Source organism: Cricetulus griseus, chromosome 2 (assembly GCF_003668045.3).
Source record: "Cricetulus griseus strain 17A/GY chromosome 2, alternate assembly CriGri-PICRH-1.0, whole genome shotgun sequence".
Classification (NCBI taxonomy): domain Eukaryota; kingdom Metazoa; phylum Chordata; class Mammalia; order Rodentia; family Cricetidae; genus Cricetulus; species Cricetulus griseus.
The window spans coordinates 224623544-224650315 of NC_048595.1; the positions used below are offsets into that span (position 1 = coordinate 224623544).

General features: G+C 38.5%; 1 protein-coding gene across 2 annotated transcripts in view; it reads right to left on the reverse strand.

The window, feature by feature from the left end:
- Positions 1 to 4243: 4243 nt before the first annotated feature.
- The window catches only part of Rbbp8 (RB binding protein 8, endonuclease), a 69898-nt gene continuing 47369 nt past the window's right edge, over positions 4244 to 26772 (reverse strand). For both annotated transcript variants that reach the window (XM_027404328.2, XM_035440285.1), the window contains 9 exons: positions 25676 to 26543; positions 25474 to 25600; positions 23488 to 23576; positions 21720 to 21828; positions 18523 to 18660; positions 12495 to 12564; positions 8941 to 9037; positions 6077 to 6218; positions 4244 to 4521 (listed from right to left, as the gene is read on the reverse strand). In XM_027404328.2, the coding sequence (XP_027260129.1) occupies positions 4424 to 4521; positions 6077 to 6218; positions 8941 to 9037; positions 12495 to 12564; positions 18523 to 18660; positions 21720 to 21828; positions 23488 to 23576; positions 25474 to 25600; positions 25676 to 26543 (1738 nt within the window). In that variant the 3' untranslated portion in view covers positions 4244 to 4423. The remainder of the gene's footprint in view (positions 4522 to 6076; positions 6219 to 8940; positions 9038 to 12494; positions 12565 to 18522; positions 18661 to 21719; positions 21829 to 23487; positions 23577 to 25473; positions 25601 to 25675; positions 26544 to 26772) is intronic.

The following is a 26772-nucleotide window of genomic DNA, read 5'->3' on the forward strand; positions in this document are numbered from 1 at the left end:
TCTTTGGACTCTTAGGTGGCTTTTCTCACTGGGCCTCCTCTATGTCTTTGTATCTCTAAACACCAAACTTATGTTGATGGCGTATTCTCAAGGCCATGAATTCTTGTTTATGTCACTGGCTTTATTATAATAGTAGCTATACTGAAATCTCTTTTGGCCCAATGAGTTTTTATTACTGTATCAAAGACATGCCAGTATTTCCCCAGATGGTTTCTTTTATGGTACAGCTCTCTTCTGACCTCTGCTGGCTGGACAGCAGATACCCATTTCATGAATTCTGTTACACTTCGTTAATGTTTACTCAGGGACCATTCTAAGGAGTTATCCTAACAATGCTGTCTTTTAAACTGGTACTTTGAAAAGACACAGCTAAATGGTAGAATATGAAATCTAACTCACATGTTTAACTTGGAAGTGACATTTTTTCCCAAATTAAATCCATGCTTATAATGTGCCAGGGACAATGAAATAGGATGTTCAGACATGTGTTTCTTAAAAATCTGCTCTTCTGGTGGTGGTGGTGGTAGAAGGGGTTGTATTGTTTTTTTTTTTGTTTTGTTTTTTTCTTCCAGAGATGGGATGTTTCTGTGTAGCCTTGATTGTCCTAGAGCTTATTCTGTAGACCAGACTGGCCTGGAACTCAGGGATCCACCTGCCTCTGCCTCCTGAGTAAGGATAATGCCCTTAGCAAACACTTGTTAAATGAAAGAAGTGGTATCCTTAGGTCTATGCATGATTTTTGTTTTTATAACTGAATTTTCTATAAAAAGCAATCTTAAGAGGAATCTTTACAGTCTTTTAGAGTGCTGACTATAGTTTAGACTGAGTTTCTAAGATAACAGGCTTCTCAAGCAGCAACTTGCCAGATAGGTTTTTTTGTTTGTTTGTTTGTTTGTTTGTTTTTTTTTTTTTGTTTTTCAAGACAGGGTTTCTCCGTGTAGCTTTGGAGCCTATCCTGGCACTCACTCTGGAGACCAGGCTGGCCTCGAACTCACAGAGATCCGCCTGCCTCTGCCTCCCGAGTGCTGGGATTAAAGGCGTGTGCCACCAACGCCCGGCTGCCAGATAGGTTTTGAAAAAGTTTTTTTTCCTGCGTAAGTGGTTTTAAGAAATATTTTAGTTTCACACAGTCTCCTGCCCCCATAACATTACCTTCTATACACACTGAGGTGCTCCTAATTAACTCACATTTCAAAGGGCTTAAAGAATATCTGTTGGTTAAAGGCAGGAGTTACTCAAATGTTATGTGATGGTATTAGCTCTGCTTATTTTCAGCATCCAAGTCAGGTCAACTCTAAGAAGCTTCTATGCAACTGAAATTACTTGGAACTGACATATTTATACAGAAATACCACCTAACATCTTTTAGACAAATTATTTACAAATATACAAAGCCCAATTCTATACATTAAAAAAAAAAAAAAGCCTACAGGTGTTTGCCTGCATGTATGTATGTCTGTGTACGAAGTGACTGCCTGGTGCCCATGGAGGCCAGGATTCAGATCCCCTGGAACTAGTTACAGATGGTTGTGACTGCCATGTGGGTGCTGGGAACTGAACCTACGGACCCTGGAAGAGCAGGCAGTGTTCTTAACTGCTGAGCTCTCCCTCCAGTTTTTTCATCTTTTTATTTCATGAGTGTGACGATGTTCATGTGTATATCACCACATGCCTGCCTGGTGCCCAAGAGGCCAGAGGAGCCTCAGATCCCCCTGGAACTAGCGTTATGGATGCCATGTGGGTGCTGGAAACCAAACCTGGGCTTTCTGTAAGAGCAGCAAGTGCTCTTAACCACTCAGCCATTTCTTCAGTCCCTATACATTAGCTTTTAAAAGCCTGAGAATGTGGTGTCTTAAACTTCCACTTGCATTTAAATGCCTTTTAGCTCAAGTGGATTTAAAGTGTTTATTTCATTACTTTAAGACAGAGCTAAAAGTAGATAAAAGGAATATTGGCATCAGTTCATCCAACCTTCCACGGGGTGACAAGATAAAATTTAAACAATATAACTACTAATGGGTTAGGCAACTGTCACACTATCATTATACAGACAACCTTCCTTTGCTTAGGCTTTTTAAAAAGCAAACTCTACTGGAGGTGGATATCACACTTCTGCGGCACATTGGTTAAGTTCAGAGATCTCTCAGACTCTAGCCTGTGGACAGGAAGGAGCCAGCCCTGTGAGTTTTGGCCACTGAAAAGCAACAGGGCTTTCTGTAAAACAGTCTCGACTTAATTATTTGTGGTTCTTTGAGAGAGGGTCTCCTGTGTAGTCCTAGATGTTTTGGAACTCTCCCTGTGGACCAGGCTTCTAACCTCCTCCTGCCTCTAACCCCCTGCTGGGATTAAAGACATGGCTAACCATGCCCAGCTCCATAAAACTTTTTAAAGGGGACAAAACAGATAGCATGTGCTTTTCTTTTTGTACAGAACATAAATATAATTCTAGATACTACATAGATTTTTATAGCCATGAAGACAAATTTAATACAGAATTTGGAAGAGCTGAAAGTCAGAAGAGATCTGGGGAGGGAGGGAGGAAGGGAGGGAGGAGGGAGGGAGGGAGGGAGGAGGGAGAAGAGAGAGAGAGAGAGAGAGAGAGAGAGAGAGAGAGAGAGAGAGAGAGAGTTGGGTGACAGAACTACAAGCAGTCGCTGACTTATGACTTCTAGATTTTTCTTTTAAAAGTGTGTGTGGGGGGGGAAGCAATCATTTGTTTATTTAATCTGCTGTCTCGGGGATCTACTTGTTACAATTTAACATTACCATTAAGTTCACAGATTATTTAAGAATAAAAAGAGAAAATTCTATGAAAATTCTATGTGACAAGCACAGATCCTAGAACATAGCAACAAAAAAGATGGTTAACACTTGATACAGAAAACAACAAAACCAAAAAAAAAACCAAAACAAAAAAAATACCTCCACTAAACACAGGATAAATAATTACTGAAGGAAAGAAAAGTGATGAATAGAAACTACCATAGTGATGTACAAAGTTGAGAGCTGAATAATTTATTAGTACATTCCTATATAAGATCTGGAACCCTGATCATATAAAGGAAGACTAGCCTAAGTAAGAGGATTTTCACAATTTTGAGATTTTCTGAATGAGGTTACATAGATCTTACTAGTGTAAGATCTTCAGTCTTTTGTATGCTGGTTTACATAAAATATTGGCAAGATACAGGTTAAAGGAAAATATAGAAAAAGACACAGGTAAACTAGCTGCCATTAAAACAGGAGGTACAGAATGTACCCAGTTAATGCAGACACCATTAGTCCCAGAGGAATATAAAGTTACTAAAAGACTCTGAGGCCAAACTACAAGTACTTCATAACATTAGTCAGTCCAGCAAAATCAGACACTGCATTTGAATACACAGGCAAAGATGCATCCAACAAATTCAGCTTGAAAATTACTAGAAAAGAATCTTGTGAAAAGAACTGGAAATTATTATTAGGTCAGAGGATATGCTTAACTTAGTCTATTGATATCTGTGGTAATTTTGAAAGGAATTTACTATAGAGTGGCAACTCATTTCAGTTCAACAGAAGAAATGATCCTGGACAGTTAGAAGGACTACTGAAAGTTAGCTCCCATTCTTCTTTCCAAAATTTAAAGACTTGAATGTCAAAAATTGGTCTGATCTCCAGAAGGTTATTGGCCAAACTGAAAGCCCATGGAGGTTACCACAAGAGCACTTCTACATGTACATACCAGAGGAAACAAAATAAGAAGGTACACAAAGAACAAATTATAGGCCACCATGATCATATTTCAAAATCTGTAATTATCAAATAAAGTTGTGGTGGTTCGAAATAGCCACCATTGGCTTATTAGGGTGGGGCACCATTAGGACATGTGGCCTTGTTGGAGGAAGTATGTCACTAGGGGTCAGCCTTTGAGGTCTCAAATGCTCAACCAAGTCTAGTGTGGCATTCTGTTCTTGCTGCCTGCTGATCTGGAATGCAGCACTCTCATCTCTCCAGTACCATGCTTGCCACCATGATGATAATGGGCTAAACCTCTGAACTGTAAGCCAGCTCCAATGAAATGTTTTCCTTTATAAGAGTTGCCATGGTCATGGTGTCTGTTGACAGCAACAGAAACCCTAACTAAAACAAAAGTAAATAACCATTACGTTAGAGTGAAAAATGAAAAACCTTATTGCTTAAAGGCACAAAAGACAAACAAACAAACAAACAAACAAACACAATATAAACACATCCACATTTTAAATAGTTATTTGTGTGGTAAGTAAATGCCACTTAAAAACATTTTTAATAGAAAACTCGTTTACAAATTTACAGAAGATCAAAAAAAAAAAAACAAACCAAAGATCAATGTTTATTACAACTTTAACTATAAATAACTAAAATGGAAAAAAAAAGGTCTTCTGCCCTGGTTTTACTCCAACATCTAGGTCCTCTGTTCCTTGCCTTTTGGAGAAAACACTACATTGTAAGGGTGCCGTCTTTTGGGACGAGGGCAAAGATCAAGATCTTCCTTGATGTAACCTGAAAAACAAATTTTGAATTTAGAACACTGTATTATCAACATTCCTTTCTTTCAGCACAGATGAGCATGGTGGCTGTCTGTATTCCCAGAACTTGGGAAGTAGAGGCAGGAGTATTAGGAGTTCAAAGCCAGCTTGGGCTTCAAGAGACCCGATCTTAAAACATTAAAACAACAAAAACAATAGCATTTCTTTCAGTATCTATCCATTACATATTTAACTTGTTTAATGCCTAAATACTTCTGATTTTTAGCTTTATGATGCTGGTGAATGATTTCACTACTTAGCATCAGAGTTCCCTCATTTATGCCAAGAGAAAAAAAGCAGCAAGCATTAATAAAATACTCTGTATCCACCACCTCAGATAGCTCTCATGCTCCTTCCAAGCGCTTCTACCACAGTGAGGGTGGAGACCGGCAGGAAACAAATCACTCGCTCAAGTTCACAAAACTGGAAGAGTATGTGAACCATGCCCAACTCTGTCTAACTCAGGACCAGCGTTCTCAGAGTTTTTCTATATTATCTGCTCCCCATAGGTTTGTACATGGGGCCACATTGTTAAAGCCAAACTCTACTATTATTATAAATCCCAGTGATTGCCCTCAAAGTCTTTTGTGGTAGCTATCCCATTGGGTGAGATGCCTCTATGTTCTCTCTACACACCATTTAGATTCTCCCAAGGAATCTCTAATCATGTAATTTTCTATAGAGGACTGTGCTCTGGGCCAGGCTAGTAGGGCAAACACCAGATGTAGCCAGTTTATCTGATTCTATATAATAACCAGAAGGAAAAATGATGCCAATGACTGTATTTCTTACAGTTAAATGTATGAAGCTTCTCTGAAAGTGAGGAAGCCCTTCCCATGCAAGTCACAAGTAGACCTTGAAAATTATGTAAGAGAATGAAGCTGAACTGAAAGTCTATTTGGTCATCTTTTAACATTTGATATTTATTCAATGCCGTATCTCTGGGTAAAAATTTTAGATATTTTAACTTAATATATAGGTCAAAGACCAAAAGGCTACAAATAAATTAAATGGCCATAGACCCCTTAGTCATATTATAATTTGAATAGTATTATATTTGCCAGACACAACTCAGAAAATACACCCCTTTTCATGAAAACTCAGTGTACCCATATTTTTTTAGCACTGTGCTACTGGTGACAGTAAGGAACAAAAATCACTACTTGAAACTTTAAAAACTAGCTTTGATGATGTAACTGTAAATGCCAAATTTGAAGGAATTGGCTGCATGTCAACATTTTAACCTCTATAAGGTTATTGACAGGATGAAGCTGCTTTCTGAAATCTGAATGACAAAGCTAGTAACTGCACGGTCAGATTAAAGAGATTATATGAAGTGTCTAATCCCAAGCAAATCAACAGAGCAGCTGAAAAAGCATCTTTCCTATCCAGGAATTCCCTTGTATTCTTCAGAAGCAGCATCTAACACACAGCATAAGATGAAGAGTTATAGAAAGAGGACTAATATTTAGACTTACTCTATACTATATTTAAAAATACATATATAAAATGCTGAAATTTATTCCTACCCCTTTCCAGACATGTCTGAGTAGAAGGAAAACCAACTTCCCAGAAATTCTCTGGTGTGCTGGGTGGAATATAGCGAAATCGGTGTCGTGAGCAGGAAGCCAACTTCTTTTCTCTTTCTTCCGCTGGCATATCTGCATAGTACTGACAACAACAGGTAAACACTTCATGTTATGTTTATTGATTATAAACTAGAAGCCAAAAAGCTTTTTAGATTAAACATTCTAAGGAAATAATACTGATTATATTGCAGTAATAATAATAATGATAATAAAACAGTCAGTGCTGATATTGTGAAATGCTTGACTCATAAATGAGAAAAGGAGCTTGTATTACAGCCTTTCCTTTATCAACAGAGGCTTGCACTAACAATCACCAACCTTGGCACACTAACACTGAACTACCCCTGGGCCTGGTAAGAGAGCTACTTGGTAAGCTGAGAAGACGCTGAAAGGTACTGGCACGATTTTATTTCTATTCTAAAAGATCACTAGGAAAAACTACAAAGACCTTCATTGTGTTTAGTGAAAGATAAGAACAAAAAGGGAGCATATGGAGGTGAGCATGTATGAGGACTCTCTTTTTGCTCACGTTCTGAAGGGTGAAGTGTATTAAGGAAGGTAGAGTAACTCAACAGTTCTTGGTAAGATGGTGTCTGGGTATGTACTGGGCATTGACAGTGGAGCTAGTAAGTGAATGTAAAGGGGAATTTTCTGAAGGTAGAATCCATGGGATTTGCTGAAAGATAAGTTATTGATATGTGCAAAAACATAGTGAGTAACTAGAATCTTTCCTTCAAAACAAACTCCAGACATATAAGAGACTGAGTCCTGAAGCATGGGGATCAAATGTAGAAAACACTTGTTTTCACACATGTGACATTTGTGGTCCCTATCATACTTTCACCATACATTTGGAATAGACATGGGATAAACTTACAACCAGTAAGTACATGAGAGATATACATTTATTTTTTACCATTTAAAGCAGATCAACAGTGTCCTTGCTATGATAACTGTATCTAAGTGGTTTTATTTGCACTGATGTGCTGGTTAGTTTTTATCAACTTGACCCAAGGTAAGTTGATAAGAGCTCACCTGGAAAGAAGAACCTCAGCTGTGGAAGTGTCTCCATCAGACTACCTGTAGGAAAGTCTGTGGGGCAATTTCTTGATTAATGAATGATGTGGGAGGGCCCAGCCCATTGTGTCTGGATTTGAAAAGACTGTGGGACTTATAAGGTTATTTATGTTTTAATGTGAGATCTGGGGATGAATAATGGAGCTTAATGGTGATGCGGTTGTACGTCAGGATGAAAAGGTTCAGTTGTACTGGCTGGTTTTATGTGTCAACTTGACATAAGCTAGAGTCATCAGAGAGGAAGAAGTTGAGGAAATGCCTCCCCAAGATCCAGCTGTAAGGCATTTTCTCAATTAGTGATCAATGGGGAAGGGCCTCCCTCACACACTGTGGGTAGTGGCATCAGTGGGATGGTGGTCCTGGGTTCTATAAGAAAGCAGGCTGAGCAAGCCGTGTGGATCAAGTCAGTAAGCAGCATGGTCTCTGCTGGAGTTGAGTTCCTGCCCTGATTTCTCTCCATGATCGACTGTGACACAGAAGTGTCAGCTAAACAACCCCCGTCCCAGCTACTTTCCATCATGCTTTACCACAGCCACAGAAAGCAACTACAACCGCCAGTTTTTTTAAAACAGGATCCCAGTTTACATTCCCGCTATGATTCAGAGCATATTTTCACAAGTGCGTACAGTAATTAATTCATACCTTCACATGTTACTTTCAAGTACCTTGGTTATCAAAAATTTTTTAAGGATTTTATTTATTTATTATGTATACAACATTCTGCTTCCATGTATATCTGCACACCAGAAGAGGGCACCAGACCTCATAATGGATGGTTGTGAGCCACCATGTGGTTGCTGGGAATTGAACTCAGAACCTCTGGAAGAGCAGTCAGTGCTCTTAACCTCTGAGCCATCTCTCCAGCCCCAGTTATCAAATTTTTAAGATCATAGTTAATAAGAAAATCTAAAAGAGGAAGTTAGGTGTTGAGAAAGGCATCTGACAGCTATAGTGGGACAAAAAATAAAATAGCACATTTTAAGATAAAAAAGAACCTGTCTAGGACAACTCATTAATTAGTACTGACTTCTTCAGGATAAGGTAGCCAATGTAAAAAGGGGAAAAAATGAAGTAAAGCTAATTTTTCATGTTTTGTGATGAAAAATACCTCAGAGAAAAATAGGGCCTATAGTGGTATTTATTCCTTAAATAGTTATAGGTACACCTTATTTCTTGAGAGTGAAAAGAATAAATGTTGAAGTTTCCTCCTGAAGGACCGATTTTCCCTAAATGGCACATGTACATCACCATTTGCAATAACTATAGAAAAGAAAAATGGTACATAATGTCTTAAGATAGTCATAAGACCTAGGGTACCTGCAATTTGGCTCAGCAGGTTATTGCTGCCCACCAAACCGGATGACCTGAGTTCAGTCCCCGGGACCCACATGATGGAAGGAGAGAACCAGCTCCCTTAAGTGATCCTTTGACCCCACAACCCTCACTGTGGCACTCATGTGCCCCACTCCACATTAAATAAATAAATGCATTTAAAAAGAGAATTAGGGTTAGGCCTCAGACTCACTTAATCTAAGATAAGTTGGGGGTGTTCACCTTCATTTATTCATATCTATTTATTAATATATGCTGGTCCTAGCTGGCATGTTCCTTATTCCTTCTATCATTACTGGATCAAACAAGGTTTCTGAATATAACTATGATCTGTATCTGTGATTTTAAATCTTGTACTTATGATATATAAAGCCATACTTCAAGAAAGTACTTACAATTTCACATTCCTTACATGTGTGCCCAAGCAATTTCCTTCTCTCTTCTTTTTTCCGAACTACCTCAATATGAGGAAAATTCTGTATGTTACTTTCTCTGGAGGGAAAAGGAATTTAAAGTTATCCTATTTGTTACGAGAAAGATTTTTGGTTTAAAATCTGAATTAAAAACATAAGAACCCAGAAGAGAAATAATCTAAGTTTATGTAGAACCCATTTTTGCCACATCCTTTACTCCTAGAAATCACTAGAAGATTGGCATCCATAGCAGACCTCAAAGAAAGCATCACTTAAAAGGTTGGTAAGATTTTCATCCCTGACTGGATTTGATGTGTAATACTGTCAAGTTGACAGCTAGAGTCACTTAGGAGACAGTCTCCAGGCACATCTATGAGCAGCTGTCTAAACTGGGCTGTCTCTGGTTGAGGTGGAAGACCCACTGTAACTGTGGGGGTACCACTCCATGTCGGGGGGGGGGGAGACAGTGTAAAAGGAGGGAGAGGGAGCAGTGAACACTAGCGCTCATCTCTCTGCTTCCTGACTGGGACACAGTGTGACAACCTGCCTCATGCTCCTACTGCTGTAACCATTCCACCATACAAAACAGATCTCAGAACTGTGAGCCAAAGAAATCCTTCCCTCCTCATGTTGCTTTTGTCAGGTATTTGTCAAAGCAATGAGACAAGTAACTAGTACACAGGGGTTTTCTAGAATTCTCAGTAGGAGAAGCACAAGATCAGAGACCTTTGCCATCCTTCCACCTTTATCCCCTTCCTGTTTCCTTAGCTACCCAATAGCTTCAGAAATAAAATAAAACTACTTATATTTTAAAAATTAGTGAATCTCTATTAAGAAACATTAATAAAATTAAAACACAAGCTATATTAATCTAGGGATGTCTCAAAGACGCAGAACAAAGCTACTTATCACTGTATCATTAGGTGTACTGCATCATGGTGAACAAAAAAAGCGTTTACTGCTAGAGAACATTCACAGTACAGTCACACATAACGTGAAAAAAGAAAAGCATTATTAACAATTCAACTAATTTCCAAGATACACAATTAAATGAAAACTGGTCAATCAGAAAAAGGCTATATACACTTGCTTAAGGGTACACGCATGCATGCACACATGCATTCAGGCATGCGTGCATTTCTCATAGACCACTAGAGGGGTTGGATCTCCTGGAGCTGTAGTTACAGGCAACTGTGAGCCACCTCGTGTGGTTGCTGGGAAGCAAACTCCTGTGGAAGAGTGGCAAATGCTCTTAACTGCTTAGTCAGTTCCCTAGCCCCAGCTAAGAACACCTTCTATCAGAGAAGTTGTAAAAGATGTCTACAGAACTGTTTGTCCCTGGCTTCTTTCTAACAGGTGAAGATGGGACAATTTGTAGTAGTTCCTCATTTGCAGCTTCACTTCCTGCTGTTTGTTACCCAGGTCTAAAACTATTACATGGACACTTTCAGGGACAAATAATGTTAAAGTTTTAAGTGTATGAAGTTCTCTGTATGTAGTACGATGGAACCCTGCACCATTTTGCTCCATCTTGTCCCAGATGTAAATGACCCCTTTATCCAGTGTCTGATCTGTATACGCTACCCACTTGCAGTCATTTCAGGTGTCGTATTGGCCATAGCACTACTACAGTGCTTGTGTTCAAGTCACCCTTATTTATTATTTATTACTTTGGGCTACCAAACCTGACCTGAGTTTGATCTCTGGGACCTGCACGGCAGGAAGGGAACCTACTCCTCCTCCAAGGTGTCCGAGAGATTCCCATACACCAGCTGTAGCATGCTCATGCCCTCCTCTAATACATAAATAAATGTAATTTAAAAATAACTTATGAAGCGACTCATTCTGAGAACCTCATAAAGAAAAAAAGCAGGGTTTTTTTTTGGAATAAGTATTAGGTATAAGTATTATTTACGTAATAATTTATTAATTTTATGTGCACTGGTGTTTTGCCTACATGTATGTCCTGTGTGAGGGTGTCTGATCCCAGGGAGCTGGAGTTACAGACAGTTGTGAGCTGTCATGTGGGTGCTGGGAATTTATCCTCTTGAAGAGCAGGCAGTTAGTGCTCTTAACTGCTGAGCCTTCTCTCCAGACCCCTAAATTTACTTAAAAAACCAAAACAAACAAAACCAACAAACAGGACATATCTGAAAGTAACAGAATTTACAATCTTTGTGAAAAAGACAGAAAACAGCATTGAGGTTCAAAATTAAGAAGCTGAAATTTATTGTTCTAAAGGTTCAAATATCTTCAAAAATGAAGCATGGAAACTTCAAGCCTGGGACCTAAAGTCTTACACATGTGAAAGTTAAGAGAACATAGTGCAACAAATTTCCAAAGTTCAAAATAAAAGACTACAAACATAGTATTTGTTATAATAAAGCAAAGAAACCATTACTGCTGTTGGAAAATGAGTGGTACTGGCAAAAATTTCCTTCTATGTAAAATTTGTATTCTTATTTTCAAGTGTCTTTGTTTACAAGTATAAAGTAAATGGCACTGTGTGTGTCAGCATGGGTGCATGCATGCGTATTTGCATATGCTTGCCCATGAGGACACATGTAGAGGTCAAAGGTGGACATCAGGATGCCTGCAATTGCTCCCCTCCCCACACTTTTTATTATTTCTTTGAGAATTTGATACAATGTATTTTGATTATATCCAAGTGGCCCTCTTCCCTACTCACCCAGTGGAGCATTCTCATTTTTTAGACAGGGTCTCTAACTGAGCCTCAGCTGTTTCTGTTAGACTGACTGGCCAGCAAGCTCCCAGGACTGACCTACCTGTCTCCACTGGCCAGGGCTGGGGTAGTAAATGATGTGCACTCTGCTTGTGTGTGTACCTTTTATGAATTTAAGGACTTTACCCACTGGTCTATATTTCCAAGCTCCCTGCCCCATATATGATTTAAAAAAAATTTTTTTTTTTTTGAGACAGTGTTGTAATTTAAAAAGTAGTGCTTGAGAGAAGATGCCATGCAACAGAGCTCACGTGGAGGGGTTTTTATTAGGGGAAAGGGAATGGGAAAATGGGAGGGGGGTACAGGCCTCTGGAGACAGGAGCAACAGAAGAGAAAAGAGAGGAGGGGGAGCAGAGAGACAGGAAGAAAAGCAGAGGGGGGAGACAGACAGAGAGAGAGGGAAAGAGAAAGATGGGAGGTAGGCAGGGCCCTTTTAAAAGGGAATGTAGTGAATGTGCACAGGAGGTGCTCTTAGTGGCTGCAGCTGAGAGCATACCCTGTCAGAACCCCAAAGGCAGGCCAGTACAGATGCCTAAATACTAACACAAAGTCTCACTGTGTAACCCAGGCTGGTCACAAATGTGCAATTGTTCTGCCTCAGTCTCCCAGTGCTGTTATTAGAGATGTGACCATGGTTGTAAATGACTCTTCTATCTTCTTTTTATACTATGTAGCTCTGGATGGCCCCAGTCTCCTTTAAGTTATTTTTATTTTAATCAAAGCAATAATTAAATAGCTTACAGACAGCTCTGCTGTACCGCCAAGCACATTGGTAATATTGAGACCCACTTACCTCTCTTTATCTTTAAAATATGGCTCCACAAGTGCTTTCTGCTTGACTCTATCTTGTTTATCACCATGTACTGTAAACAAAACAAGAATTTCACAAGCTGTAAAACTTGATGAGAAATAATCAGTTTACTTAGGAAAAAAAAAAAAAACTACAGCATATACCAAACCCCTTTATATTGATTTTTCACACGAGTTATGGTGGGCAAGTCACTAAAATTTTATTTTCATCTACATTAAAGGTGATGATTATATTACCTCAGAGACACTAAACTAAAAATTACATTTCAGGAAGTATTTAGTTGATTGATAATTAGTTTATTTTGAGACAGGGCCTCAATATGTGGCATCAAACTGAAGAGATCGACCTTCTCTGCCTCCCAGTGTTGGGATTAAAGGTGTATGCCACCTCACACCTTGCATATTAAGTATTTAAGATTAACAGAACTATCTAGATGTCTGTTATTACTTGGCAGGAGGTATCAATAGACATCTTTTAGTATATCTCACTTGTTTGCCCTATTAATTTGTATAATGCATTTTAAAGATAGGTTATGATTAGAAAAATCGATTAAAGAATTTTATCAGAAAATTAATGATAAAAGTGAAACATTTCCAACACTTCCAACTTTGCTATTATTCCTTTGTTTCTTATGTATAGGGATGTTCTTATGTTTCCCTTCCATCCCCTCCTCCAACACCAATTTGATTTCTTTCACCAACTAGATTGTTTTAAAACTACATACTAAAAACATTACAATTTTATTTATCATTTTTATTTTCCCAGCTTAGCAAGTTGGAGATTTATTTATTTATGTTGTTTTGATGTATTTACTTGTTGATGGCTGTCTCCAGTTATTACAGATAGCACTATTATATTTTTTCAGTGCTACAATCCTAACCCAATGAACAAAAATAATCACAACTCCATTGAGTTTTCATTTTTCTTAGGACATATATGTACCTGAGTCAAATGCTGTGATAGGTATATGTTTAATTCTGTATAAAACTAATGATTCAATCTATGAAATGGCTTTTTTTTCTTTTGTTAACTCCTGTCGCCAAATACAGGACTCCACTCTTCACCCTTTCTAGTATTTGGTTGTCAGCATTTTTAATCACCCCAGGGAATGTGAATTCAACACCTGATGACCAATAATACTGGATACTTTTTTCATGTGCTTATTGGTTATTTAATTATCTTTTCATTGAAGAACTTCTAAAAGAAAACATAATACAACCCAATTTGTATTTAAAGTAAGGTCATCCTGGTATTCTGTAGAAAATACAGAAGGCAGGCATGCAATAGGTGAAATAACAATGCTTTGAATCAGGGAAAGAGAGAAACAGTAATGTAAAGCATGCTTTGGACAGTATCTCCAGAGTATCAGACTGGGCATCGAAGTGAGGTGAAAAATAAACTCAAATATGACTCCCACTTCCCATCTAACCTCTGCTTCTGGGGCTAAGTCTCATCCTGGAACCGGCTTTGTGTGGCCTCTTAGGTAAGGGAAACTTTCCAGGTAGCATCCACATGGTAGGTAAGCCACTACCACCACAGCAAATAATTCCTATCCATTTTCATTAAGGCTTTAATTTTCATACTTCTGTGATTTATTCTGACATTGTTAGGAATTTGACTCTCATCGAGTTTTGTTGTTATGACTGTGTCTGTCACAAAACAATGATAATGTCTACAAATAATGTATGACATTTAATTTTGATTGGTAATTAAAAAGTAAATGATGTTAACAAGAGCATTCAAGATCCAGTCTTGATGCTCTCTCAGGGTACAGGCTGGGGACTTACAGAAAGCTGGTAAGGTTTGGCACAAAAGAGAATCTGAAGCTAAAGGGAAACAAACCAGCTCACACACACATTCTTCTCATGGCTCTTTATTCTTTAATGAAGGGCAGGTTTATACACCCAATACAGATACAATTAGTAACTCTGGCAATAGCAGGGATATTGGGCATGCATAACTCTCAGAGCCAGGAAGCAGATAAAATCTTGAGAAAAGTGGGCGCCTCATATCTTGGGGGATGTGACTTGTGAATCATCCAGGCAAAACTCAAGGGTTAAATGGAGTAAAGGGCTTATTAACGCTAAGAAGGAAGAAGAATGTTAGTATATAATGCTACATTTATGTGGTTAGTTAACTTAGAAGTTTATAATTGATAAATGTGAAACAAGGAAGAAATACTAGAATAGTAAATGTAAAAAATGTAAATAAACACTATGTGTTGGGTTTTGCTTTTGCTTTGGCAACAGCTGGGAACACAGAGTCATGGTAATCATGGCAACTTACATAAGCTGTGGAAGAAAAATGAGCTCTTAATCCATATTAGCATTATTTGCCAATTGATAGCGAATTCTCTCAACACTAGATCAAATGAAGAAACTATATGAGATCCAGAGGCTGCAGCTTCCAGCCCAGCGGTGGGCTAAGTGGACAGGGCATTGGTACTGCTGACGCCCCAGTGAGAAAGGATTCCTTTCTTTGGGGCTGGCTAAGCTATCCGATGCTTGTTCCTGAATCTTAGGAGTAAAGGCACAAACAGTTTCTTATAGTAAGAGCTTGTATCGGTAAAATTGAGGTGGAGGTGAGTATGAAATATTGACAGCTTCTTAAGATAGAACAGGGGCCAGTAGGCTGCACTCTCCTGAGTGGGCTGTTAGAAGAATCAGTGTCACCCAGTCCTGCTTGTCAGTGGGGACAGACATTTGTGTCTCCTACTCAGTGGTTGTCTTTGAAGCTCTGAATATGGTCTATTTTCAAGGCTTCTCTCCTTGTCATGCGTCCTGTCATAAGAGATAATTAATTGTAGGGAGATAGCTTCTAAGTTATGTACATTTGACTATGAGAACAAAAGGTTTCCTTGACTGTGTGAATAATTCACACCAGGGCCCCACAGTGTTAGAGGTTATCCAGTTTACCAGTACAAGAGGGAGTTGTGCCCAATAATTGATGAATACATTGCTGGAGTTTTTTTTTTGGGGGGGGGAATCCCAAAGGAGGGATGCTATGGTTTCATAAGGGCTTCACAGGGATGACAGTGACTATTCAAAAGGCAAGTATCCCCAAGGCTTTACAAGTGGGGATTTTTCTCCCGTGGAATTCCAAGGGGTAGCCTGGTGAGTTTATTGACTAAAATCTCACTGTATGATCTTATGGACCACAGCATTATGTAAAAGCTGATTCATACGTTTCTACTTTTAGCCACTGGGTAGATGGGTAGGTATTTGGCAAACAATGAAACCTGGAGTGGCAGGAGAACATAAAAAACTGGGGTAGAAAAACAAAAATATACTGGGCAGTTGGTAGTGAATGCCTTTAATCCCAACACTTGGGAAACAAGAGGCAGGTGGAAATCAGTCTGATCTACAGAGTGAGTTCTAGGACAACCAGAGCTACACAGAGAAACCCTGTCTTGAGAAACCAAAACACAAAACAAAAGAAAAACAAAACTCTATTGATTGTCTAGATACTGAATGGGTGACATAGAGGAGTCTAGGGAAAGGAGCACAATGAATACACAAAACATTTTCCCTTAGCTTCCAGAACAGCAAAAACAATTTCTTTCCTACCTCATGTCCTGAGCACCATCTGTTTCCTTTGCTGCTTCTGTTAATGTTTCGTTCTCTCCCTCTCCTCCTTCTGTATTTTTTTATTTTATTTATTCATTTAATGTGCAAAATGTTTGTGCTTCCACAATGACTGTGGAGGTCAGAGAACAAAGCCTGGGACTTGGTTCTCTCCCTCTACTACGTAGATCCCAAGGATTGAACTCAGTAGTCAGGTTTGGCAATAGGCCTTTACCCATGAGCCATTTAACTGGGTCACACCTCTGTTCTCTTTAAGTTGCTATATCCCTTGGGCTGAAAAGATGACTCAGTCATTCATTAAAAAGCAAGACTCACAGACAGACCATAATTTGCTATATCCCAGAGGTCAGAAACCTAGGATGCTTTTCCAGTGTCATGGCTTTATGGAATGTCTACTTTCTGTTAATTTCCTGTCCTCAAATTATCTTTTTACTCTGGATTTCTTGCTCAAAGTCTACATGCACTAATTGCTTACTAATAGATCCATTTGAATGTTTAGCAAATAAAAATCTGTCAGAATGAGTTTTTGATATTGTTCTCCAAACTTACTTTTTCCTATGAAGGAAAATCAGTCAGAACTTTAGTATAAGAGTTGTGAAAATGAAAAGTTAAGCTCTAATATTTATGCCAGTGGTTGAAAAAAATAAATTATCTGTTGGGAAATACATGGAACGTGGCTTAGACATTAACAGTTTAAGTTGATGAGTCACAAAGGCATCTAACAATTACTTACAAATGCAGGTCTGGGATTCATTAGAAGTCAAACATAGAAATTCAGATTTGAACTAATTTTCAGTAATGAATATAAAAGCCTTGAGCAAAAATGCTATGAGGAAGGAAGAGCCTTAGAAATATTCTACTATATAGAAGTCTAGAAACCAAATAGTCAAAAAAGAAACGAGAAGTTTTGAGATGGCCAGTGTTTAAATGTAACATGTGATACTTAGCAAAAATTTTAACTTGAAATTGCAATTATCTTCTTAAGAGTTCCAAGTAGATGGAATACCCTTTACTATCACACTACCTTTAGAACACTAAGTATATTAGATATTTCCTCTGAGAAGATAAAGTACTCACAGCTGTGGTGATATTTTGTTTATGCTATTGACAAATAAAGCTTGCCTGAAGATCAGAGTGTGGAACTAAGCCACTAATTAGCCATAGAGGCCTAGGCAGTGATGGCACACATCTTTAATCCCAGCACTTGGAAGGAGGAAGCAAGAAGATCAGGAGTTCAAGGCCACCATGGGCTACACAAGATTGAATCAGTCTAAAAGAGAAACAGAGCTCACATCTTTGATCCCAACACTTGGGATGGCAAGCCTTTAATATCAACACTAGGGAGGTAGAGCTGGGAATGATATGGCCAGGCAAAGACAGGAATATAAGGAGGAAGGAGACATGAGCTCAGAGCAGTCTGAGGATTCAGTCTGAGGATTTGTAGGGACAGCATCGTCTGTTTGGTCTGAGCCTTGGTAGAATAAGAACTCTAGTGGCTGGCACTCTGGTTCTCTGATCCTTCAGCTTTCACCCCCAATAGTTAACTCTTAAGTTTTTATTATTAAGACCAAAGAGAATTCATGCTACACACAGCAGAAAACAGATCTAAACTTTCTGTGAATCTTTTCTATTGTATTACTAGTATTGAAAAAATTAATAATTATAAGATTAAACTTTCTCACATTTTTAATATACACATACTTCTTTATATATTTACATATATAAATATAAAGTTGATATATATGTATGTATGTATGTAAAGAAAATTATAGAACCAAGATTAATTTCTTAGTTCTAATACTTCAGTTGTGTAAAATGTTTGCATAAAGATGTGCTCAGTGGAAGGTATACACTCAACTTCTTCTTTGAAATATTTCCTTAAGTGGAAGTTATTTCAAGTAAAAGAAAGTAACAGAGAGAGATGGCTCAAGTTGTTGAGAGCACTGGCTATTCTTCCAGAGGCCCTTCTGTAATTCCAGTTCTGGGTGATCCAATGCTATCATCTGGCATCTATGGGCACAAGGTACATATGTGGTGCACAGACACATACACATAGGCAAAACACTCATACACATAAAGTTTTAAAAAATATCTGGAAAAGAAATTAACATAAGAAACATGAAACTTTTAAGCCGGGCGTTGGTGGCGCACGCCTTTAATCCTAGCACTCGGGAGGCAGAGGCAGATGGATCTCTGTGAGTTGGGAGGCAGAGGCAGATGGATCTCTTGTGAGTTCGAGACCAGCCTGGTCTGCAAGAGCTAGTTCCAAGACAGCCTCCAAAGCCACAGAGAAACCCTGTCTCGAAAAACCAAAATAAGAAACATGGAACTTTTAATAGTTGTAATCAATCCTCTACTAATTAGCTTGGTAACTTAGTGAAACCAGTATAATGGAAAAGATATAATTAAAGAGAAAACAGACTTACTGTTTGGTTTCTTTGTGGCAGCAGACAATTCTTCATTTGGTACCTGGGGGAAGCTATCTGCCAAACAAGATTCATATTCTTCATGTGTTGTCCGATCAAACATTTCTTCCAAGCTATCATTTATTGTTATGTCTCCATCTATAAAAAAGACATTGGCTTAGCAGCAGGCAAACTTTGGCCTTCTATGAAGCCCATGAACTTACACGTTAATATTAACGACCATAAAGTAGTATAATAAGGTCTTTGAGAGTACTTGTTTTATAAAAGATTCTTTTTTTTTTTTTATTAGTTCAAATTAGGAAAAAGCTTCCTTCACATGTCAATCCCTTCTCCCTCTCCCTCTCCTCCCCACCAACCCTTCTTCCTAACCCCCAACCCATGCCCCCTCCACTCCCCAGGGAGGGTAGGGCCCTGATGGGGGCTTATAAAAGATTATTACATGTGGATTGTTGGTTTCACCTTAAAGAGTGTTCTTCTAAATAGATGGATATAGTGAAGTGCTTATAGATACACATGTAAAAAGTGACTCTAAGACTGTTAGTTTTGCTGGGCAATGGTGATGCATGCCTTTAATCCCAGCACTCCGGAGGCAGAGGCAGGTGGATCTCTGTAAGTTCAAGGCCAGCCTGGCCTACAGAGAGAATGCTAGGATAGGCTCCAAAGCTCCACAGAGAAACCCTGTCTCAAAAAACCAAAAGACTGTTAGTTTTATGAGACCTTGTCAAAAGAGACAATCAGATGGGTAACAGATGTTAAAAAAAAAAAAAAAAAAAAAAAAAAAAAAAGTTCTAGAATATTTCCTACAGTGTAACTTTTGCTTGATATTTACTGAATGATTACATATTTGTCCTATTTTTCTTTTTGGCAGAGGAACAAAATTATAAATAACCTTTAAGTGATATCATCCCCGTCACCCGCCCCCCCTCCCCATACCTTCTGTATATCTGTTAGTGAGCTAAGGTGCTGACTCACTGGTCTAACTTCTGAATGAGAAATACTTGTACAAAGGCACTACATACTTTTTGATATTTATTTCATCACAGCACCTGGTAGGTCTAATGTGCAATAGGAGTACAAAGATATCAGCAGTTTATTGTGTACCTCACTTTGCATTAAAGAGGTTTATTTTAATAAGATATATTCCTTTTTTTCCTTCAAATATGGCTTCAACAGATCTACTACTACAAATTTTGTTCTTGCAATGTGATGTTAACAGCCATGTGGTGATTGATATCTTGCTTGTACAAATAAAGCCTGTCTGATGATCAGAGAATGGAGCTTGCCACTCGCTAATCATAGAGGTCTGGAGATCTGTACAGACAGACAGCAAGTGAAATTGCTGGGCAGAAACGGGAAGTTAGATGGTTGGGCATGGGCAAGAAATGAGACAGAGCAAACCACACCTTACCTCCTTAGCATCTCAGCAGACAAAAGAGGGTTCCTGTTTCTTCCCACCTATACCTGCTCTCTGCCCAGCCCTCTCACAGTGTTATGGAGAGACAGGGTTCAGGACAACAAACATGGGCAACTAGAGTGAGATAAGTAAATGGGAGGAGGATTGAAGAGAGGGGTGAGGAAGGAAATATGAGAATAACACTAAGGGCCATTGAGGGGTCATATGGAAACTTGTTACTGAAGAAGCTTGTTAAATATATAGTATTATGAAAGGAATCTAAGTGGAATCACCAAATAATGGGGGAGACACTGCCCCAAATAGACATCCATGTCACCAAGGAAAACCACCAGTGCCAAGGATGAATTACATGCAGTTGAGTTGTTGGCCAAAAGGCTCCATGGAAACCCCAAAATATCAAGGCTATTGCCAAGGCTACTGGTTACTCTCCACAAACTGACAGTAAGGCCCTATTCCTGTAAGTGTCTAGAGACAATATTTATGTAATCATTGGACATGGATAATGTAATTGGACATGGAGAAGTCAAGCTGGAGCCTAACTAGAGGCTTCACCCCCACCAGCCAGTATTCATTGTAATGGAAGGCAGTCTGCATGCTACCAGAGAAGAAAGGTAATCCTCAACTCAGCTACAAACCCTGCAATCAACAATGATGACCTGCCTTTAAGATACGCTGGCATAAACGTTGTGGGAGGAACCATTCATACCCTGATCGGATGCAAGTCCCATTCCATGAGATGGAACCCATGCCTGACACTGCAAGGGTGGCCAAGAAACTGAATACACCATGCGCCTAGGCAAAAACCAAATACTATTGTTCTACTATAGAAACATAGCAATAAAATGGCTCTTACTACATTCGCTATACCCATGTTCACCCATCATCACAGCAGCTTCTGGAAGTAAATGGTAACTAATACTGAGACCAAAGAGGACAATGTGCAGAGAGTGACAGATTTTAGGGTAGTCAGTCCTAAATGAGATGTCTTCACCAAACACCTCCCTTCAGAGGTCAGGGATCTATGTGGAAGAGGTGGTAGAAAGACTTCAACAGGACCGATGCACAGATGAACCAAAGAGACTGTGGCAGTATACACAGGACCTGCCTGCACAGGTTCAAGCCAGATGGGGTCCTGACACTGAAAGGAGGAAGTGGACCAAGGCTCTCACACTTAACCAAGGAGCTATCTCCAACTGATGACCACTTGCAGAGGAAAAATTAGTTTTCTCTAATGGAATCTTACTGGGTATATCAACCACATTTGAGGGCAGGCTCCAAGCCTGGCTGTAGTCAGCCAACATAAAATGAACTCAATGGTATTTTTTTTTTCCGAGACAGGGTTTCTCTGTGTAGCTTCGGAGCCTATCCTGGCACTTGCTCTGGAGATCAGGCTAGCCACGAACTCACAGAGATCCTCCTGTCTCTGCCTCCCGAGTGCTGGGATTGGGCGTGCACCACCAATGCGTGGCTCAATGGTATTTTTGTATAACTTTTTGTCTCATATAACTTCGCCTGAACAATTTTTGTTCTTTTACTAGTATATTTTGGTTTCTTTTCTTTTTTTTTCCTAAAGAGAAAGAGAAGGCATGGAGTTGGGTGGGTGAGAAGATCTGGGAGAAATTGAGGGAGGGGAAAAGTGTGACTGCATAAAAATTATTTTTCAATTAAAAAAATGCCTCAAAATATGATTTACAAAGTTTCTGCACTGATCAGCATAATGATATATGACTATACATTTCATTCCACATTTCATTAAAGTAACAAAAATCAAAACAAATCTTACTTGGACTTTTTTCTTTTTGCTCTTGTTTCTTCATTTTTAAAAGCACAGTTTCACTGACCAATGTACAGTCCATGTCCACTGTTTCTCCTAATCGTGAATGACTGTTATCCTAAATAAATATTTTAAAAACCCAAAAGTTTAGCAATTATTCCTTCATAGTCTTATACGTGCTTTTGACCACAAAAGGGTTAAAAACTCTCATCAAATTTTACTATTTTAAAAACAGTAAGTTATTTTCTTTTGTATCTCAAGAACAGAGATATAGGTTTCCTTGCCTCTGTAACACTTTAGCCTCAATGTATAAACACTTCATGTCACTCTGAGAAAAAGGAAAGCTCTGGCCACGGAAGGGGAGGTTTACTTACCAATAAAGTACTTTGTGCTTTACTTACTTTCTCCAATCTGCTTTGCAGTAATAAATTTTAGTGCACATGGAAAACAACTTTAACTATAAAACTTGGTTTCTTCATAGCTACATGTTATTTTAATAAACTACATCATTTCTTAATGTGCCACCAAGTAGGAGAATTTCACAAACTATATGGAATGTAAACATAAAGCAAAATCATATTTCCAGTACAAATTAAACAAAACAAAACATCAAAACTGGGTGTAGTGGCACACGCCTTTAATCCCAGCACTCGGGAGACAGAGGCAGGTGGGTCTCTGTGAGTTGGAGGCCAGCCTGGTCTACAGAGTGAGTGCCAGGACAGCCAAGGCTACACAGAGAAACTCTGTCTTGAATGAATGAATGAATGAATGAATGAATGAATGAATAATGAACGAACGAACACACACACACACACACACACCACAAAAATGTTACTTCTTAAAATAGAAAACTGGAAAAAAAATTCCTTGACAGCATATCTTTCCCTCTCCTCCTTCTCTCCTCCCCTCTCCCTCCCTTCCTCTCTCTCTATGCTAATTAAGGTGGCTAGAGAGATGACCTGGTAGTTAAAATTAAAAGTACTTGCTGCTTTTGCAGAGGTACCAGGTTCAATTCCCAGCACTCATATGGTGACTCACACCATTTGTAACTCCAATTACAGGGGATCTGACACCATCTTCTGACTTCTGCAGGCAATTTCAGACAGACATAGTGCACAAACATACATGTAGGCAAAACTCATATACATAATATAAAAATTTAAAAATTAAGGCTAAACACATAAAGGAATTACAGGCATGGTGATACACACCTACACTCCCAGCACCCATGAGGTGAAAGCATGAGCACAGTTAAGTCTGAGACCAGTCTGGTTTGTATAATGAGATCCTATCTAAAAAATTTAGAACATGTGATTGGTGATTTTTGATAAAAGTAAAGTCACATGGAATATGTACCTATAGTTCTTTGTTATTTAAAAACCAACATTAATGCCTTATATCAAAGGTCTTTAAAAACCAGAAAATATTAACCTTTCAATATTATCATTGTGTTAGAAGGACAGGTATTATTTCTGTTTCCTGAGAGAACATATGCGAGTGTTAAGAAGTTGCTGTCTTGGGCTAACAAGATGACTCAGTACAAGCCTGACAACCTGGGTTTGATCTGCAGGACGTACATGGTAAACGGAGAAGACCAAATCCTGAGGGTTGTGCTTGGCCTCTGCATGTATAATGTAACGTGCATATGGTGTGCACTGATGCAGACATGCACACATACACAATAAATGAAATGTGTAAAGAAGTATTTCAAGGAGAGGAGACTGATAACTCACTAGAGTAACAAACAAGTGGGCTTTAGTCCAATTTTGTAACTTACCTTTGTATCTATTACAGTAACATCCATTTTATACTGAGAAAGATCGGCTCCCGGGTCTACACTCCACTGGATATTGTCAAAGGGCACATCTTGGGAAAAAAGGAGAACCACAAATTAAAATGCCAATTTGAAAATTTGTTTCACTTTAAAATGAAAGGGACCCACAGAACATGAATATAAAAAATTTCTATAGCACATATTCAAATACATATATCTCAGGAAGCTGAAGAAATAAGTATCTCAGCAGTTGAACACACTAACTACTCTAGCAGATGACTTGGGTTTGGTTCTTGGCATCCACATGATGGCTCTTAACTGTTTATAACCCAGCCAGGGGATCTGATACTCCCTTCTGACCTCTGTAGGCACGAGGCACATGGTGCAAATTTACATACAGGCAAAACTTACATATACATAAAAATTTAAAAATCTTAAAAAACAAAAACAAAACCCAATTCAAAGTGGGCAAAGAATCTCACCAGCAGTTCAACTTGCCACTAACATTATGAGAAAGTGACCAATATAACCAGCAATCAGAAAAATGAAAGACAACAATGAGATCATTCACACAGACTAGGATGACTAGGCTAAAGTGTGTATACAGATATTGACTTGGAAAGGATGAACGCTTCACACAGTCATGCTAATGTGAAATAGCATAGCTGCTCTGGGAAATAAGAAGTCCCTTAAATGGTCAAAGTAAGAGCTGATATGAGGGCCAACAATTTCAGTACCAGAACACTGGGAACTGGGAAAAAAGAAAAAGTAAACATCCATTTTCAGAAAAATCTGTACACAAATGTTCATTGTATTATTCATAAAGGTAACAATGACAGTAAATTTGTATTAACTGATCAAAACATGACTGTATATAATGAAATTTTATTTAGCAATACATAGGGATGGAATACTGATACATAATATAATATGGCTAGGAACTGAAAACACCACCAGTGCTAGGGAGATGGCTCAGCAGGTAAAGGTGCTTGCCTGTGCAAGCATGATTACCTGAGTTTGACCCTTGGAACCAGTGTAAAAGTTCAAAGAGAGAATACTGCACAAGCTGTCCTCTAACTACATATGCTGTGGCATGTACACATCCACACTCACAGAAACACACCACATATACAATAATGGTAAAATAACGTTAAAAGAAAACATTGTGCCAAAGAAAAGAAGTTACAAGATTTCACACTGAGTAGGTCTCTATTCACCTAAAATATCTACAGTATTCAATCTGAGAGATAAAAATTAGGCTATTGATAACTAGAATTGGGAAGGATGAAAAGGCATGGAAGTATCATGGAAGTTTATCATAACTTAGACTGTACAACTCTTTAAGTATGGACATTTTCATAACAAGTGATTTGTATTTCACTGAAGTAATTCTTTAAAAGCTAAAATTCTAAAATTTGGATTTTCAATGTATTATATGTAGGTATAACACATGACAACTGCAAACTGTAGTTTAAGAACATGAAGCAACAGGTAGGTGGTGCATGTCTTTATTCCCAAACAAACAAACAAACAAACAGACAAACAGACAAACAAACAAACAAACCCCAATGGAATAGTTAAAATACTTTTAAAGCTTTTGCAAAGGAAGCAAGAAATAACTAAGTAACTAAATCCACAACATCATCTAAAGTATTTAAAATAAATTTTTAAAAAGCTTAGGAACAAATCCCAGCACTCGGGAGGCAGAGGCAGGTGGATCTCTGTGAGTTCGAGACCAGCCTGGTCTACAGAGCTAGTTCCAGGACAGCCTCCAAAGCCACAGAGAAACCCTGTCTCGAAAAACTAAAAAAAAAAAAAAAAAAAAAAAAGCTTAGGAACAGAAAAATCCAAGGTAAAATGAAAGTGGTAAGAATAATGCTATAAAACACAGATATATGCAGGAAAAAAAAAGATCCCCCCCCAATTTTTGTGTAAGGAATGTAAATGCCACCCAATTAAAAAGAGAGAGCCTGTTAATAATGCACACACCTTGGTTGTTTGGCAGGGACTTTGTTTTAGCAACTCTACAGGGATTTAACTGAAGAACTGATGCAAGCTCACATCCTCCATGGACTGGTCTGCTTTTTCCTTTTGTTGGCACAAGAGAACCAGTATCCTAAACGGAAACAATTATTAGCACTTAAATGAAATCACAAACTTTAATCAAAATCTCTGAACATTTAACACAAACCTTCATGTCACTAAAGAGATCCTCTGTCTCGGCACTTTCCTGTGAGCACAGAGGGGTTTTGAAGACAGGTTCTTCTTTTATCTGCAGTGGTATTTTATGATCTGGAGAGGCTTTGCTACAGGACTGGAGGACACACTGCTGTAAACAGGACACCTCTGAAGAATCTTTGGCTAATAAGCAGGCCCCGCTCAAGGCTTTACGACCTGAGGAAGAGCCCCTGGGAATGGGCTTCAAAACCTCATAAATAGTCACTTGTTTAAACTTGTCTTTACAAGTTTCATTTCCGTGGCTCTTCTCTTGACGTTGGGTAACTGCAAACCGATCTGACAGGTCCAGGGGCTTATCCATCACATGGTCTCCATTCATTGGAAAAGGAAGAGAATTTTCCTTATCAAAACAGGTTTGGGAGCAGTGTACTGCATGTTCACTCTCTTCCTCAGTCTTCTTCCTTTTGCATGCTTTGCCTCCCAGTGATTTCAAAGGCACCAAGTATTTATCAGAAATAATGTCTTTAATATGATCACTACTGCCCTGCTCATCTACGGATTCACTTACATTTTTATTCATAAGTATCTGCTTATTAGGAAATGACTGGCTAATGACCTTGCTTACTTCAGACCCAAGATTATGATGTGTGAAAAGAGCATTGTCCTCTGATTTTGACCTAGCTTTCTCTGATCTAGATACAGAAATGTTGCTAAAAGGAGCTGTCTTCAGGAGGTTTCTTTTCCCAATGTCTAAAAGAGAAGGGGAGAAACTTGTATTCAAACCCAAATGACTTTTTATAGTAGAGGTAGCTCCAAATACAGGAGATGAGACCCGAGCAGTAAATTCTTTGGGAGGTGTCTTTGAAGCAGCATCTGAAAATCTAAATAAATAAATAAATAAATAAATAAATATACAAGAATTTTTTTTAAACTGAAAAACAGGAAAAAAAATTAAAAGACCAGTATACTAAAAAAAAATTTCTTGATAGATCATAAAATAGTAAGGTGTTATCTATCTACTAGAGGCAGATAATTAAAACAAATTTAAGAAACAGTGTTCGTTTCTCCTCATTTGGCAGAATAGAAGACGAAAGTAGAAATAAAATCCAC